This window comes from Saccopteryx leptura, chromosome 1 (genome assembly GCF_036850995.1).
Source record: "Saccopteryx leptura isolate mSacLep1 chromosome 1, mSacLep1_pri_phased_curated, whole genome shotgun sequence".
NCBI classification, from domain to species: Eukaryota; Metazoa; Chordata; class Mammalia; order Chiroptera; family Emballonuridae; genus Saccopteryx; species Saccopteryx leptura.
Genome location: NC_089503.1, coordinates 49258496 through 49274613, shown reverse-complemented (window position 1 = coordinate 49274613; position 16118 = coordinate 49258496). Strand labels below are relative to the sequence as shown.

General features: G+C 39.6%; 1 protein-coding gene across 1 annotated transcript in view; it reads left to right on the top strand.

Annotated features, from left to right (window-relative positions):
* Positions 1–16118, top strand: part of CTR9 (CTR9 homolog, Paf1/RNA polymerase II complex component) — a 41278-nt gene that overhangs the window by 6223 nt on the left and 18937 nt on the right. The window contains exons 5-7 of the mRNA XM_066365806.1: positions 42–131; positions 9603–9751; positions 10598–10705. Coding sequence (XP_066221903.1) covers positions 42–131; positions 9603–9751; positions 10598–10705 — 347 coding nt within the window. The remainder of the gene's footprint in view (positions 1–41; positions 132–9602; positions 9752–10597; positions 10706–16118) is intronic.

Here is a 16118-nt window from a genome sequence, read left to right as displayed (position 1 = left end):
TTCTTTAAATAGTACATGTTTGTTTTTAAAAATCATTATAGGTAAAGCTTGCATTTCATTCAACAAGAAGGATTACAGGGGAGCTCTTGCTTACTATAAGAAAGCATTGCGTACTAACCCAGGATGTCCAGGTAAGAGCAAAGTCTAAGGTGTGTGTGTGCTCTAACTTAAAATATTAAGGATTTTGGTAGTTGCTTATAAAGTTAGATGTGAAAAGATACTAGAGGATTGTTGAAATGATGAAATTGAGACATTTTACTATGTTTAATTCAAAAACTGAATAGTAGATTACATTATAATCTTTTTACCCTTTACTATTCTTTCTAAAATCTCTTCATTTTAGCCAATTTTATTGATTATTGGTTGTATACAGGCACAGTTATAGAGCTAGGGAATACATCAATGAACTGAAGAGACAAAAGTCCCTGCACTCATGGAATTTATTTTCCAGTAAGGAAGATTAAATGAGTAAAATATATACTATGTAAGATATTGGAAAGGGCTAAGGAGAAAAATAAAGCAGAAAAGGAATATGAAAAGCATTGGGGTTAGTTGCTTAGAAAACTTACCCAGGGAAAAGCATCACTGAAACAGTAACCACAGGAGTGACTGTAGCTAGAAAGAGGTCCAAGGATGGAGCCCAAGGGCACTCTTGACATTTAGAGGTTATAGAAATGAGGATAATCAGCAAAGGAGTCAGAAGGAATAGCCACAAATAAGAGGAGAAAAAGAGAGTAAGTACAATATCCCTGAAATCAAATGTAAAATGTTTCTAGGAACCCAGGTGTCCTTGAAAGGGGACAACATACAGACTGTCTCTCACAGGCATTTACCCTGGGCAGAGGGATGTTGGCTCAGGGTGCCATGGTCATACGGGGAGAGACTGAGAGTTGTGTGGCTTTAGTGTTAGATTAGAGGGACAGCCTTCATTGTCCATGTGTTGAGTCCTACTACATGGCCCATGGGCACTATGTGTCCTGGGGTAAGCATTCCCTGCACATAGCATTAGCCTGGTGAGCTACAATAGCTTCACCCTGACAACTCCTTGATGTGCCACCCTGGTCAACTCCTGCACAGTTGAGTACTCTGTCAGGGGCAGCCAGCTTGGGCCCACATTGCAGTCTTTCTTGAAAAGCTTTTCAGGAATTCTGCTCAAGCTTGTAGGGTGTGAGAGACATACAGAGAGAAACTGAGTTGTATGGCTTTAGGGAAAAGGCCATCTTTCCACATGGTTGACAGGTACCACCTTTCCTGTGCAGAGTCCTCCCTCCACAAGGCCAGATCTTAATCTGCTTTAGCCTGGTGAACTCGACTAGCTCCACCATGACAACTCCCTGAGAGCCTGCCCCACTGCAAAGGCCCAAGTCAGTGGGCAGCTGGCCTAGCCGTATCCTGAGACATTTATTGAATGGCCTCAAACCTAGCACTGGTGCCAAGTTTGAAATTGTATTAACCTGATGAACACCACTCACCACTACCTGGTGACCACCTGAGAACCTGTCTCATGCAACTTGCCTACGGCCTGAAGGTCTTTCAGTGGCTGAAACTAATTGGCAGCTGAAGGTGGCAGTAGGTTTCAGTGTGCATTGGGCCTTTTGCTCGCTTGCCCCAGGCCTGGTACTAGTGGCAGCTAGCCTTGGTTCATAGCTTGGACCCTTCCACATGCACCAAGACCCAGCAGTTGTAGCCACCAACCATGGATCGATTAGTAGCTTCTAACAGGTAGTCCGGGGCCAGTCATAGAGAGCATCTGACATTGACCTGCACTGAAGTCTTTCCCAAGAGGCACCAGAACCAACACACCTGCGGGGACTGGCTTCAGACCACAACACAGTGCCACCCAATTAGCTTCACAAGCTCTACTCACAAACAGAGATCTTGGCAGGCACAAGGCCCTCTGGAGTGAATTCTGCTTCATGGGGTAAACCTCCACTTAGCAGCTTGTGCACTGTGGGCACAGCTATTCCTTACAGCCAGCCTGAGGGTCGGTGAATTCTGCTTCATGGAGTAAACTCCCACTTAGCAGCTTGTGCACTGTGGGCATAGCTATTCCTTACAGCCAGCCTGAGGGTCAGTGTCCTCGTGGACATGCCAACAATGATCAAGGCTGAATTACAATAGGAGGGCACACATAACTATACAGGGATACAGCTGGAGCACCTGGTTCAGGTGATCAGAGAGCCTTTGCCACTGGGCCCCACAGGCCACTACATAAGGGCACTCTATAAAGACTGGGAGACACAGCAGATCTACCTGATACATAGTAACACAGAGAGACAACCTAAAGGGGAGACAAAGAAACATGCCCTAAATGAAAAAAAAAAAAAAAACACACACAACTCTACAGGGAAAGAACTAAATTAAATGGAGGCAAGCATTCTATCAGATACAGTTCAAAACAATTGTATAAGGAAGCTTATGGAACTTAAGGGAAGAATAGATGAACTTGGAACTTCAACAAAGCAATATAGTAAGCAAAAAAAGGGGGGGTATAAAAACCATAAAAAAGAACCAGTCAGAAATGAAGACTATAGTAAGTAATGAATATACTAAAGGAATCCACAGTATATTAGATGGAGCAGAGAATCAAATCAGTGATTTGGAAGACAAGGCAACAGAAAACACTCAGAGCAGCAAAAAGGAAAAAGAAATTTTAAAAACGAGGATACTTTAAGGCAGGGGTCTCAAACTCAACTCAGCATGTGGGCCGCAGAGCAAGATCACAGCCGTTCGGCGGGCCGCACTAGGTCTACAAAAGGCAACTGTTACGCAACACTTTTCAGTGTCACAAAACGACCAGAAACTGTAGTTCGTGGATTAGTCTGCGGGCCGCAAAAAATTGTTCGGCGGGCCGCAAGTTTGAGACCTCTGCTTTAAGGGATGTCTGGGACAACATCAAGCATAACAACATCTGCATCATTGATACCAGATGGAGAAGAGAAAGAGCAAGGGATTGAGAACCTATCTGAAAAAAATGAGTGAAATCTTCCCTAACCTGATGAAAAGAAACAGAAGTCCAGGAAGCACAGAGAGTCCCAAACAAGATGAACCCAAAGAGTCCCACATATTTTAAGATACATTATAACTAATACAGGAAAGGTTAAAGACAAAGAATCTTAAAAGCAGCAAGAGAAAGATAGTTTGGTATCTACAAAGGAGTTCCCATAAGACTGTCAGCTGATTTCTCAACAGAAACTTTGCAGACACAAAATATTCAAAGTGATGAAAACCAGCATCTACAACCAAGACTACTGTATTCAGCAAGGCTATCATTTAAAATTGGAAGAGAGATAAAGAGCTTTCCAGACCAGAAAAGGCTAAAGAAATTCAAATCAGTATTACATAAACTGTTAAAAGGACTTCTTTAAGAAGGGGAAGACAGCCCTGGCCAGTTGGCTCAGTGGTAGAGCGTCGGCCTGGCATGCAGAAGTCCCAGGTTCGATTCCTGGCCAGGGCACACAGGGGAAGTGCCTATCTGCTTCTCCACCCCTCCCCTCTCCTTCCTCTCTGTCTCTCTCTTCCCCTCCCGCAGCCAAGGCTCCATTGGAGCAAAGATGGCCCGGGCGCTGGGGATGGCTCTGTGGCCTCTGCCTCAGGCACTGGAGTGGCTCTGGTCGCAACAGAGCGACGCCCCCTGGTGGGCAGAGCGTCGCCCCCTGGTGGGCGTGCCGAGTGGATCCCGGTCGGGCACATGCGGGAGTCTGTCTGACTGTCTCTCCCCATTTCCAGCTTCAGAAAAATTCAATTATACAAAAAAAAAAGAAAGAAAGAAAGAAAGGGGAAGACACAGGTCCTGGGCCAGTTGGCTCAGTGGTAGAACGTCGGCTTGGCGTGCAGGAGTCCTGGGTTCGATTCTTGGCCAGGGCACACAGGAGAAGCACCCATCTGCTTCTCCGTCCTTCCCCCTCTCCTTCCTCTCTGTCTCTCTCTTCCCCTCCCTCAGCCAAGGCTCCATTGGAGTAAAGTTAGCCTGGGCGCTGAGGATGGCTTCATGGCCTCTGCCTCAGGTGCTAGAATGGCCCTGGTTGCAACAGAGCAACGCCCCAGATGAGCAGAGCATTGCCCCCTGGTGGGCATGCCAGGAGGATCCCAGTCGGGTGCATGCGGGAGTCTGTCTGACTGCCTCCTGTTTCCAACTTCCGAAAAATACAAAAAAAAAAAAAAAAAGAAGGGTAAGACACAGATATGAATAATAAAATGGCATTAACTGTGTACCTATCGATAATCACTTTAAAAGCAATTGGTTTAAATAGTTCAATCAAAAGACACAGGGTAAAAAAAAAAAAAAGACACAGGGTAACTGAATGGATAAGAAAACAAGACCCATGTGTGTGTGTGTGTGTGTGTGTGTGTGTATTTGTATGTATATATGCTGTCTACAAGAGACCCACTTCACATCGAAGAACAGACTGAAAGAAAAGGATGGAAAAAGATTTTATGCAAATGAAACAGAAAAAAAACTGAGAAAGCAATACTTACATCAGACAAAAATCGCCTAAAACAAAGGCTATAATAAGAGACAAAGGACACTGCATGATGATAAAAGGATCAATTTAACAAGAGGATATAACCCTTGTAAACATTATGCATCCAACATAGGAGCATCCTAAATATTATAAAGCAAATTCTGGCCATAAAGGAAGAGATTGACAGTAATACAGTCATAATAGGGAACATTGACACCCCAGTGACATTTCTGGATAGATCTTTGAGACAAAATCAGCAAGGAAACAGAATCCTTAAATGACACATTCGACCAGTTGAGTTTAATTGATATATTTAGAGTATTTCATACCAAAGTGGCAGAATATACATTCTTTTCAAGTACACAGGGAACATTTTCCAGGGTAGACCACATGTCAGGCCACAAAACAAATCTTAATAAATTTAAAAAGATCAAAACTATATCATGCATCTTCTCTGACCACAATGGTCTGAAACTAGAAATCAATTACAGGAAAAAAGAAAATGAAAAACACAAACATGTGGAGGCTAAATAACATATTGCTAAACAAAGAATGGGTTAACAGATCAAGGGAGGAAATCAAAAGATACCTTCAGACAAATGAAAATGAAAGCAAAACAACCCAAAATTTATGGGACAAAGCAAATGCAGTCCTAAAAAGGAAATTAATAGCAATCCAGGCCTACCTCAAGAAACAAGAAAAATCTCAAGCAGTCTAACCTTAAACCTAAAGTAACTGGTAAAAGAACAACAAACAAAGTCCAAAGTGAGTGGAAGGAGGAAATAATAAAGAACAGAGTGAAAATGAATAAAACAGTCTAAAAAGCAATACAAAATATCAAACCAAGAGCTAGTTCTTTGAACAGATAAATAATATCAATTAAACCTTTAGCCAGACTCATTAAGAAAAAAAAAAGACCTATATAAATGAAATCAGAAAAGAAAAAGAGTGATAGCTGACAGAAAAACAAAGTATTAAAAGAAAGTACTATGAACAGTTATATGCTAACAAGTTGGACAGTCTGGAAGAAATGAATAAATTTCTAGAAACACACAATCTTCCAAGACTGAATCAGAAAGACATAAAAGCTGAACAGATTAATTACAACCAACAAAATTGATTCAGGAATTAGAAAACTCACGATCAACAAAAGTCTTGGACTAGATGTTTTAACAGGTGAATTTTACCAAACATTCAAAGAAGAATTAACACCTGTGTTCAAACTCTTCTGAAAAATTTGAGAGGAAGGAAGGTTCCTCAGCTCATTTTATGAGTCCAAGAGTACAGTATCTGATTCTAAAACATGAAAAAGACATTACAAAAAATGAAATTTACAGACCAATATCCCTCATCAACATAGATGCAAAAGTCTAACAAAATATTAGCAAACCAAATTCAGCTAACATTAAAAAGATCATACACCATGATCAAGTGGGATTTTTTCCTGGCATGCAGTGTTTGTTCAGTATATGCAAATCAATTAATGTGACAATTTGCATAAACAAAATGAAGTATAAAAATGATATGATTGTATCCATAGATTCAGAAAAAAATAATTTAGCATAATCCATCACCCCTTTATTATGATAACTCAGCAAAGTGGGAATAGAGAAAACATAAATCATCATAATAAAGGCCATATATGACAGACCCACAGCTAACATCATACTCAACTGAGAAAAGCTAAAAAGCATTTTTCTTAAGATTAAGAACAAGACAGGAATGTCCACTTCACCACACTTACTCAACATAGTGTTGGAAGTCCTAGCCACAGTGTCAGACAAGAAGAAATAAAAGGTATCTCAATGGAAAGAAAGGAGTAAAAAATGTCATTATTTGCAGATGATATACTATATAGAGAAGAGCCTAAAGGTTCTACCAAAAAACTACTAAAACTAATGTGAATTCAGTAAAGGTTTAATTGATATTCAGAAATCACTTGCATGTTTATACACCAGTAATGAACTGTTAGAGAAACTAAGGAAACAATCCCATTTAAATTGCATCAAAAAGCATGCCTAGGAGTAAATTTAACCAAGGAATTTAAAGACCTACACTTGGAAAGTTGTAAGACATTGAAGAAGATATAAATAAGTGGACGTATTTACCGTGCTCATGGATAGCAAGAATTGACATTGTTAAAATGTCCATACCACTCAAAGCCACATATAGCTTCAGTGCAATTCCTATCAAAATGCTAATAGTGTTCTTTGCAGGAACAAAACTAATAACCCAAAAATTTATATGGAACCATAAAAGACATTGACTAGCAACAGCAATCTTGAGAAGAACAAAGTTGGAAACATCATACTACCTGATATACTACAAGGCTATAGTAATCAAAACACCATGGTACTGGCATAAAAACAACCACATAGGTCAATGGAACAGAATAAGGAGTCCAGAAATAAACCTATACCTGTATGGACAATTAACGTATGACAAAAGGCAAGACTATTCCATGGGGTAAAGACAGTCTATTCAATAAATGGTATTAGGAAAATTGGACAGGGGCATGCAAAAGATGAAACAAGACCACCTATAGCATTTACAAGAGTAAATTCAAAATGGATTAAAAACTTAAATATAAGACTCAAAACCATACAACTCTAGAAGAAAACATAGGCAGTAAAATCTGTGACATTTCTCTTAGAAATATTTTTTCTGATATATTTCCTCAGGCAAGAGAAACAAGAAATAAAGAAATGGGACTACATCAAACTAAAAAAAATTTTGCACAGGTAAAGGAAACCATAAACAAAACAAAAAGACAAAAATAACAAAAACCTGAGAAACAACAACAAAAAAACCCCACTGAATGGAAGAAGATATTTGCCAATGATACATCTGATAAGGGGATAATATCCAGAATGTATAAAGAACTCATACAACTCAATACAAAATTTTTTTTAAAAATCCAATTTAAAAATAGGCAGAGGACCTGAAAAGACAGTCTCCAAAGAGGTTGTACAGATGACCAGTAGATGTGAAAAGATGCTCAGTGTTACTTATTATCAGAGAATTATAAATTAAAACCAAACCACCTGTCAGAATGGCTATCATGTTTGTAAATCAACAAGTGGGTTGGGGAGGATGTGGAGATCAGGGAATTGCTTGCACACTGTTGGTGGGAATGCAGATTGGTGTAGCCACTATGGAAAACAATATGGAGATTCCTCAAAAATAATTAGAAAGGACTGCCTTGTAACCCAGTGATTCCATTTCTGGGTATTTATCTGAAGAAATCTAAAGCACTAATTTGAAAAGCAATATGCACCCGTATGTTCATTGCAGCTTTTTAAACAACAGCCAAGATATAGAAGCAACCTAGATGTCTATCAATAAGGAATAAATGAAGTGGTGCATATACACACTTGTTTATTAATCAATTACACACACACCAAAAAAATTGAAATGTTAGCATTTGAAACAGCATAGATGGACCTAGTTGGTATTATGCCAACTGAAATAAGTCAGAAAGGGAAAGGCAAATACATGATTTTACTTACATATGGACTCTAAAGAACAAAATAAATGAACAAGCAAAACAGAAACAGACTCAGAGATACAGAAAACAAACTGATGCTTACCAGATGGAATTAGACGGGACACTGGGTGAAACGGGTGAAGAGCTTACAGAGTACAAATTGGCAGTTAAAAATAGTCACAGGGATGTAAAGGATAGCATAGGGAATATAGTCAATAATACTGTAATAACTATATTGATGCCAGGTGGGTATTACTTCTTGAGGGGATCTCTTGGTAAGTTATGTATATGTCTACCACTATGCTGTACAACTGAAACTAATATAATATTAAATATCAACTGCAATTGAAAAATAAATTTTAAAAGAATGTTTTCAGAAGAAGAGGGTGTCTGTCAAATTTTTATGTTAGGCAGAGTAAAATAGGGATTTAGAATTGATCATTGGATTTTGCAGCATACAAATTATTAGTGACCTTGATAAAAATCAGTTTTACTGGAATGGTGAGATCCTCACAATGAAATCAAGAGAAAATGGAAGGAAAGGGAGTAGAGGTAGTAAGTGTATATAGATCTGAAGTTTTTTTTTTTTTTTTTTTTTTTCATTTTTCTGAAGCTGGAAACGGGGATAGACAGTCAGACAGACTCCCGCATGCGCCCGACCGGGATCCACCCGGCACGCCCACCAGGGGCGGTGCTCTGCCCCCCAGGGGGCGATGCTCTGCCCATCCTGGGCGTCGCCATATTGCGACCAGAGCCACTCTAGCGCCTGAGGCAGAGGCCACAGAGCCATGCCCCAGCGCCCGGGCCATCTTTGCTCCAATGGAGCCTTGGCTGCGGGGAGGGGAAGAGAGAGACAGAGAGGAAAGCGCGGCGGAGGGGTGGAGAAGCAAATGGGCGCTTCTCCTATGTGCCCTGGCCGGGAATCGAACCCGGGTCCTCCGCACGCTAGGCCGACGCTCTACCGCTGAGCCAACCGGCCAGGGCTGAAGTTTTATAAGTAAGGGAAGAATAGGAATGTGTTGGCACCTGTGAAGGGAAATGCAATCAAGAAAGGAATCTTTTTTAAGATGGGAGAATATTTGTATGTAGGTAAGAATGATCTAGTCGACAAGGAAAATTTGATGATGCAGGGAATGTAGGGGAGGGCTGCTAGCAGTGTCCTTAAATAGATGAGAACAGGTAGGATCTAGTGACCAGTGGAGAGAAGCGTTAGTTCGGAGCATGGTTGTGTTTTGGCATGGCTTGGAAATTGGGTAGTATGTATAATCATAGCTGTGAAGGGAATGATAGTATGTGCATTTAGTGAGTCACAATATTTAAGATCTTAAGGAAGCTTTTTGTACTGTACTTTAAACTGCAGTTCAAAATTAGATATTGCAGGTACAGTGTAGCCAGGAGTGTTGGGAGACAAGAAAAATACCAGTGTTAGAGGTGTTCTGTGCTATGGTGAGAAATGTATCCATGATGAGGGATCAGGGTTGGGGGAAAGGTAGAGAAAAGTATGATCTAACCTTCAATGAAATCAAGTTTGTGATATACTAAACGATTTCATAGTGTAGTTACACTGAGGTTAATTTTGGGATATTTTCAACTCATAAGTAGAGAATGTTTAGTTTGACAGATTGAATGACTTAATTTTATTTTTTTAGCGGAAGTTCGTTTAGGAATGGGCCATTGCTTTGTGAAACTTAACAAACTGGAGAAAGCTCGTCTTGCATTCAGCAGAGCCCTGGAACTCAATTCCAAATGTGTGGGAGCATTGGTTGGACTGGCTGTTCTAGAGCTCAACAATAAAGAGGTGTGTGAGTGTAAAACTCCTGGCTGATTTGTCTAGTCCCTTATCTAAAACTCTTGAGGCCAGTGTTATAGAAATCAAGATAGCAGGTTATAGAAATGTAATGTGCCCAGTTATTAGGACACAAACCCAAACTTTTATTTCTATGGCAAAATGAGTGACTGTTTACACTACTTAGTAGGATAGCCTCGCTATTCAGGTAAAGTTTGCCACCAAATGAGCTTGCTCCAAGGTAACAAAAGTTGTTTTTTAAAGGTTTGGATTTTAGAATCTCAGGTAATGAGATTGTAGACTATATATCAGTTTGGAATGCTTTTAGTTGCAACTAACAAACAAAAAGCACACACCGTTGGTTTTTATTATTTACTAAACCCTCTAGACTCGGATACACTCAGTATCAAACCTAGGGTTTAAATAATCTATATGTGGCCTTTCCTCCTCCTGTCTGTCACCTCATAGTTATACAACAGTTGTTACATATCCAGGCATCTCATCATTACATCAGCCTTACAAGGAAGGAGGAAGGGAAAGGATGAGAGGCTTTCTCTTAGAGAAGTTCTGTGCTATCCTGAGAAGGAAGCTCCCATGTTTCCCCTGTGTATAATTGCCCACACAGCGTTCTGGGGGAGGTGTTTCTGCTATTAATTATAAGAAAACTAAATTCTAGCAATTTAACTCAACTATTTGAAATGTTTTATCCCTGGTGAAGGTCAACTAAAACAAGAGCTATATTTGGGTACCTGAACTTAGATTTATATAACCTTATTTCTTCAGACTCTAAATAAAACTGAAAAAGTGCTAAATATGTAATGTTTTCACTCAACCTTGTCCTCCTTGTTTTTCTTTTAGGCTGATTCCATCAAAAATGGTGTCCAACTTCTTTCCAGAGCCTATACTATTGATCCTAGCAACCCTATGGTATTGAACCACTTGGCAAATCACTTTTTCTTCAAAAAGGTAGGAGAAGGCAGCTCTTAAAGTTCTTTTTTTAAAAAATTATTTTTTGGTCCTGGCTGGGTAGTTCAGTTGGTTAGGGCATTATCCTGATAGACCAAAGTTGTGGATTCAGTTACTGGTCAGGGCACATACAAGAATCAACCATTGAATACATAATAAGTGGAACACAAATCAATGTTTCTCTCTCTCTCTTTCTCTCCTTCTTTCTCTTCCTAAAATCAATTTTAAAAAAAATTTTAACTCAGACACAGAGAACCGTTATGGTTGTTACCAGAGGGAAAGGGGATGAGGAGATATTAAAGCTAAAGAGGATCAAATATATGATGACAGAAGGATATTTGACATTGCATGATAAACATTCATGTGATATACATATGATATAGAAATATACGCTTAAAAACAATATAATTTTATTAACCAATGTCACCCAAATATATTTAATTTTTAAAAAAGAATTTTTTAAAATCTCAATTACAGTTGACATTCAATATTATATTAGCTTCAGGTGTTACAGCATAGTGATTAGACATTTATATAACTTAGGAAATGAACCCCCATAAGTCTTGTACTCATGGGACACAATATACAGTTATTACAGTATCATTGACTATATTCTTTTTTTTTTTTTTTTTTTTTTTTTTTTTTAATTTTTCTGAAGCTAGAAACAGGGAGAGACAGTCAGACAGACTCCCGCATGCGCCCGACCGGGATCCACCCGGCATGCCCACCAGGGGCGACGCTCTGCCCACCAGGGGGCAATGCTCTGCCCATCCTGGGCGTCGCCATGTTGCGACCAGAGCCACTCTAGCGCCTGGGGCAGAGGCCACAGAGCCATCCCCAGCGCCCGGGCCATCTTTGCTCCAATGGAGCCTTGGCTGCGGGAGGGGAAGAGAGAGACAGAGAGGGAAAGCGCGGCGGAGGGGTGGAGAAGCAAATGAGCGCTTCTCCTGTGTGCCCTGGCCGGGAATCGAACCCGGGTCCTCCGCACGCTAGGCCGACGCTCTACCGCTGAGCCAACCGGCCAGGGCCATTGACTATATTCTTTATGCTGCACTTTCCATCCCTGTGACGATTTTGCAACTGCCAGTTTGTCCTTCTTAATCCCTTCCCCTTCTTTACCCAGCCCCCCCCCCCCCCCCCCCCCCGTCTCCTTCCCATCTGGCAGCCATTGGTTTGTTCTTGGTATCTGTGAGTTTGTTTCAGTTTTGTTTTGTTTGTTTTGTTTAATTACACATATAACTGAAATCATTTGGAATTTATTTTTTTCTGACTTTTTTCATTTAGCATAATACCCTCTAGGTTCATCCTTGTTGTCACAAATGGTACAATTACATTCTTTTTTAGAGTCAGGTAATCAGTGGAACAACTTATATGTGTTACATCTTCTTTATCTATTTGTCTCTTGATGGCCACTTAGGTTGCTTCCATATCTTGGCTATCATAAGTAATGCTACAGTGAACATAGGGATGCCTATATCTTTTTGAATTAGTGTTTTGGATTTCTTTGGATGAATACCCAGAAGTGGGACTGATGGGTCATATGATAGTTCTATTTTTAATTTTTTGAGGAACCTCCGTACTGTTTCCTATAGTAGATGTACCAGACTAGGCAGAAAGGTATAATTTTCTTTACTTTTAAATCCTGATTTTTGTTTTTCTGTACTGTAGTTTATACTTTATGTTTTTTACTGGGAAAGCAATTTGAAGATGCCAAGAGTTTTTTTCAAATTAGAGTTTGTATCTGGGGGTAGTTACCTGGGGTTGGGTACGTTTGTTCGTTCATTCATTCATTCATTCATGTATTTAACATTTATTTCCCCTTTATATGGTACCCAACATTGTGATAGGGATGTAGAGGTCTGTAAGACATGATTTCTGAACTTAAGGGGTTTAGTTTTATAGAAAATCGACATGTAAACTAAATGTAAAAGTAAAGATCTTAACGCTGCTTTAGAAAAATGAAAGGAAATGATCATCTGGTTAAAAGAGGGTTTTCAGCCTGGCCAGTGGTGGCATAGTGAATAGAACATCAGCCCAGTAAGCTGAGGTCCCAGGTTCGAAACCCCAAAACCTTGAGGTTGCTGGCTTGAGTGTGGGGTCACTGGCTTGAGCCCAAAGGTTGCTGCCTTGAGCCCCAATGTTGCTGACTTGAGCAAGGAGTCACTGGCTTGGCTGGAACCCACCGGTCAAGGCATATATGAGAAAGCAATCAATGAACAACTAAAGTGAAGTAACTATGAGTTGATGCTTCTCATCTCTTTCCCTTCCTGCCTCTCTCTAAAATCAGTTTTTAAAAATTTAAAAAGAAGGTTTTTACTAAGAAGGAAAAGCTCTTAAATTTTTAGGAGGAGGTCACTAGAAGGAGGGAAAACACAGCTCTGTGAAATAGTGCTAGTTTAGTTTGTAACATCATGAGCATATGGTGGGCTTATGATAGGTGATGTGTGGGATCCAGAGTGGGACACTTGTGTAATATAAGGCCCCTTGGACCTACTTCTATAGGCAACAGAGTCATTGAAATTTTTGCTAGTGGTTATAATGGAATTTTTTTAAAGTTTCCACTAATTCGATAGAACCAGTGGTATATCTTATGTATTACACTGCTCACAAAAATTAAGGGATATTTTATTGCTTCATATTCATTTTTGAAATATCCCCTAATTTTTGTGAGCAGTATAAACCCAAGATTTCTTTTTTTTTTTTTCCTAAGGTAAGAGGAGAGAAGACAGTAAGACAGACTCTCCCATGTGCCATGACCAGGATCCACCCAGCAACCCCATCTGGGGCTGATTGATGCTCGAGTACCAAGCTATTTTTAGTGCCTGAGGCTGATGTGCTCCAAGGGAGCTATCCTCAGTGCCCAGGGTCATGCTTAAACCAATCTAGCCACTGGCTCTGGGAGGGGAAGAAGGAGAGAAGGAGGTTGAGGGAGAAGCAGATGGGTGCTTCTCCTATGTGTGCTCTAACCAGGAATTGAACCTGGGATGTCCATACACCAGGCTGACACTCTATCCACTGAGCCACCAGCCAGGGCTTAAATCCAAGATTTTATGGGCAAAGTTAAACAGTAAGCATGAAAGTTTAATCTGCCATTTGGAATTACACTAAGACACTAAATTATACTAAGAATTTTTAAATTAGTTAAATAGCAATTTAGGTAAAAGTTTACAAACCTTTATTGATCCTTATTAGTAAATACTGTTACTGTTATTGTTGCCATTAATATGCATTCAGTGCTCACTAAATGGCAAGCTCTGTTAAACGTGCATTCCATGAATTTATACAACAGGCCTATGAGGTATTGGTAGTATCCCCTTTTTATGGATGAATAATTAAGGCAGAGTTAATAAGCTAAAGTCACACAGCTTTTAACCATATGCTTTACTCCCTCTGGCTATGGAAACACTCCCCTTAGATCAGGGGTCCCCAAACTTTTTACACTGGGGGCCAGTTCACTGTCCCCCAGACCACTGGAGGGCCGGACTATAAAAAAAAACTGTGAACAAATCCCTATGCACACTGCACATATCTTATTTTAAAGTAAAAAAACAAAACGGGAACAAATACAATATTTAAAATAAAGAACAAGTAAATTTAAATCAACAAACTGACCAGTATTTCAGTGGGAACTATGCTCCTCTCACTGACCACCAGTGAGGTGCCCTTTCCAGAAGTGCCGCGGGGGCCGGATAAATGGCCTCGGGGCCACATGCAGCCGCGGGCTGTAGTTTGGGGACCCCTGCCTTAGATAATGAATTATTAATTAAGCTTTATGCTGTAACTGGTGTGGTACTAAAAGACAACTCTTTGGGGAGAAGATGAAAATACATCTTATAAACAAATTAAGTATTACTATTTAAGATACAACAGTTATTCATGTTAGTTTGACTTTTACTGGAAAAAACAAAGGACTGATTCTAAATATTTGAATGCATATCTAATAATCAGTGCTCACAGGTGTTAGGACAGCTTCCTTGAACCAAAAGAGAATTATTTAGTTTTTCATAGACAATGCTAGTCACCCTTGTATTTAACACAGTCAGTATATACATACCCTTATAGATTTCATAAGTAAAATATGTAAACCAAGATAGTTTGCATGTTACTGGACACCTGATCTGTGATCAGCACTGTGCCGTGTGATGTGAGGTCATCTCCTATGGAATATACATATGTCTTTAAGGTTTACAGAACATGTTTACATATGTTTTCTCAGTTTGTCATTTTAGCAGCCCTAGGAGGTAGCCAGGCTATTTCTATTTCCCCTTCTATAGATAAGAAAATTGGGAAAAGAAAGAAAGAAAGAAAATTGAGTCTGGCAAAGTTGAGTAACATCACTTGCCAAAATTCACTCAACTAGCAGATAGTAAGGCTGATATATAATTTTTTAATTCTCTGCCCACCACACTACATTGCCTCTCCTATAGAAGAATAAGTTAGCTCGGAAGAAAAGGTATTGTTGATTAACATCCTAGACGTGTCAATAATTGAGTGGTAAAGTGGGTTTAGACATGGGAGCTATTGTAATTCCTGGGCAATTAACACAAACCTCCAGAAAGAGCTGAGACATGAGCTTGATCTTTTGATTGGGAAGAGAAGCAGCCAGAATGCAAAGTACACTAAGGTAAAAAATTTAGGGGGAAAACTAAGAAAGAGAAGTTTCAGTTGTACAAAAGAAGATATGAATTAGGATTTTAAAATAGAATTGAATCTTTTTTTTTTTTTTGAAAATTAATTTTAACAGGGTGACATTGGTCAACAAGAGTACATAGATTTTGGGCAAACATCTCCACATAATTTGGACAGTTGATTATGTCGTATACCAATCATGCAAAGTCAAATCATCCTCCATCACCTTCTATTTGTCCCTCTTTATGCCCCTCCCCCAACCCCTTTCCCCCTTTCCATCCTCTATCCCCTTCCTCCTGGTAACCACTGCACTCTTGTCTATGTCCATGAGTCTCAATTTTGTATCCCACCTATGTGTAGAATCATAGTTTTTAGCTTTTTCTGATTTACTTATTTCACTCAGTATAGTGTTCTCAGAGTCCATCCATGTTGTCATAAGCAACTCTAGGTCATGGTTTCTTATGGCTGAGAAGTATTCCATTGTAAGAGGGATTGCTGAATAATATGATAGTTCTATTCTTAATTTTTTGAGGAACCACCATACTTTCTTCCATAGTCGTTATACTAATTTACATTCCCACCAGCAGTGAATGAGGGTTCCCTTTTCTCTGCATCCTCTCCAACACTTGTTATTACCTGTCCTATTGATAATAGCTAATTTAACAGATGTGAGGTAGTATCTCATTGTAGTTTTGATTTGCATTTCTCTAATAACTAATGAAGATGAGCATTTTTTTATATATCTGTTGGCCATTTGTATTTCTTCTTGGGAGAAGTGTCTGTT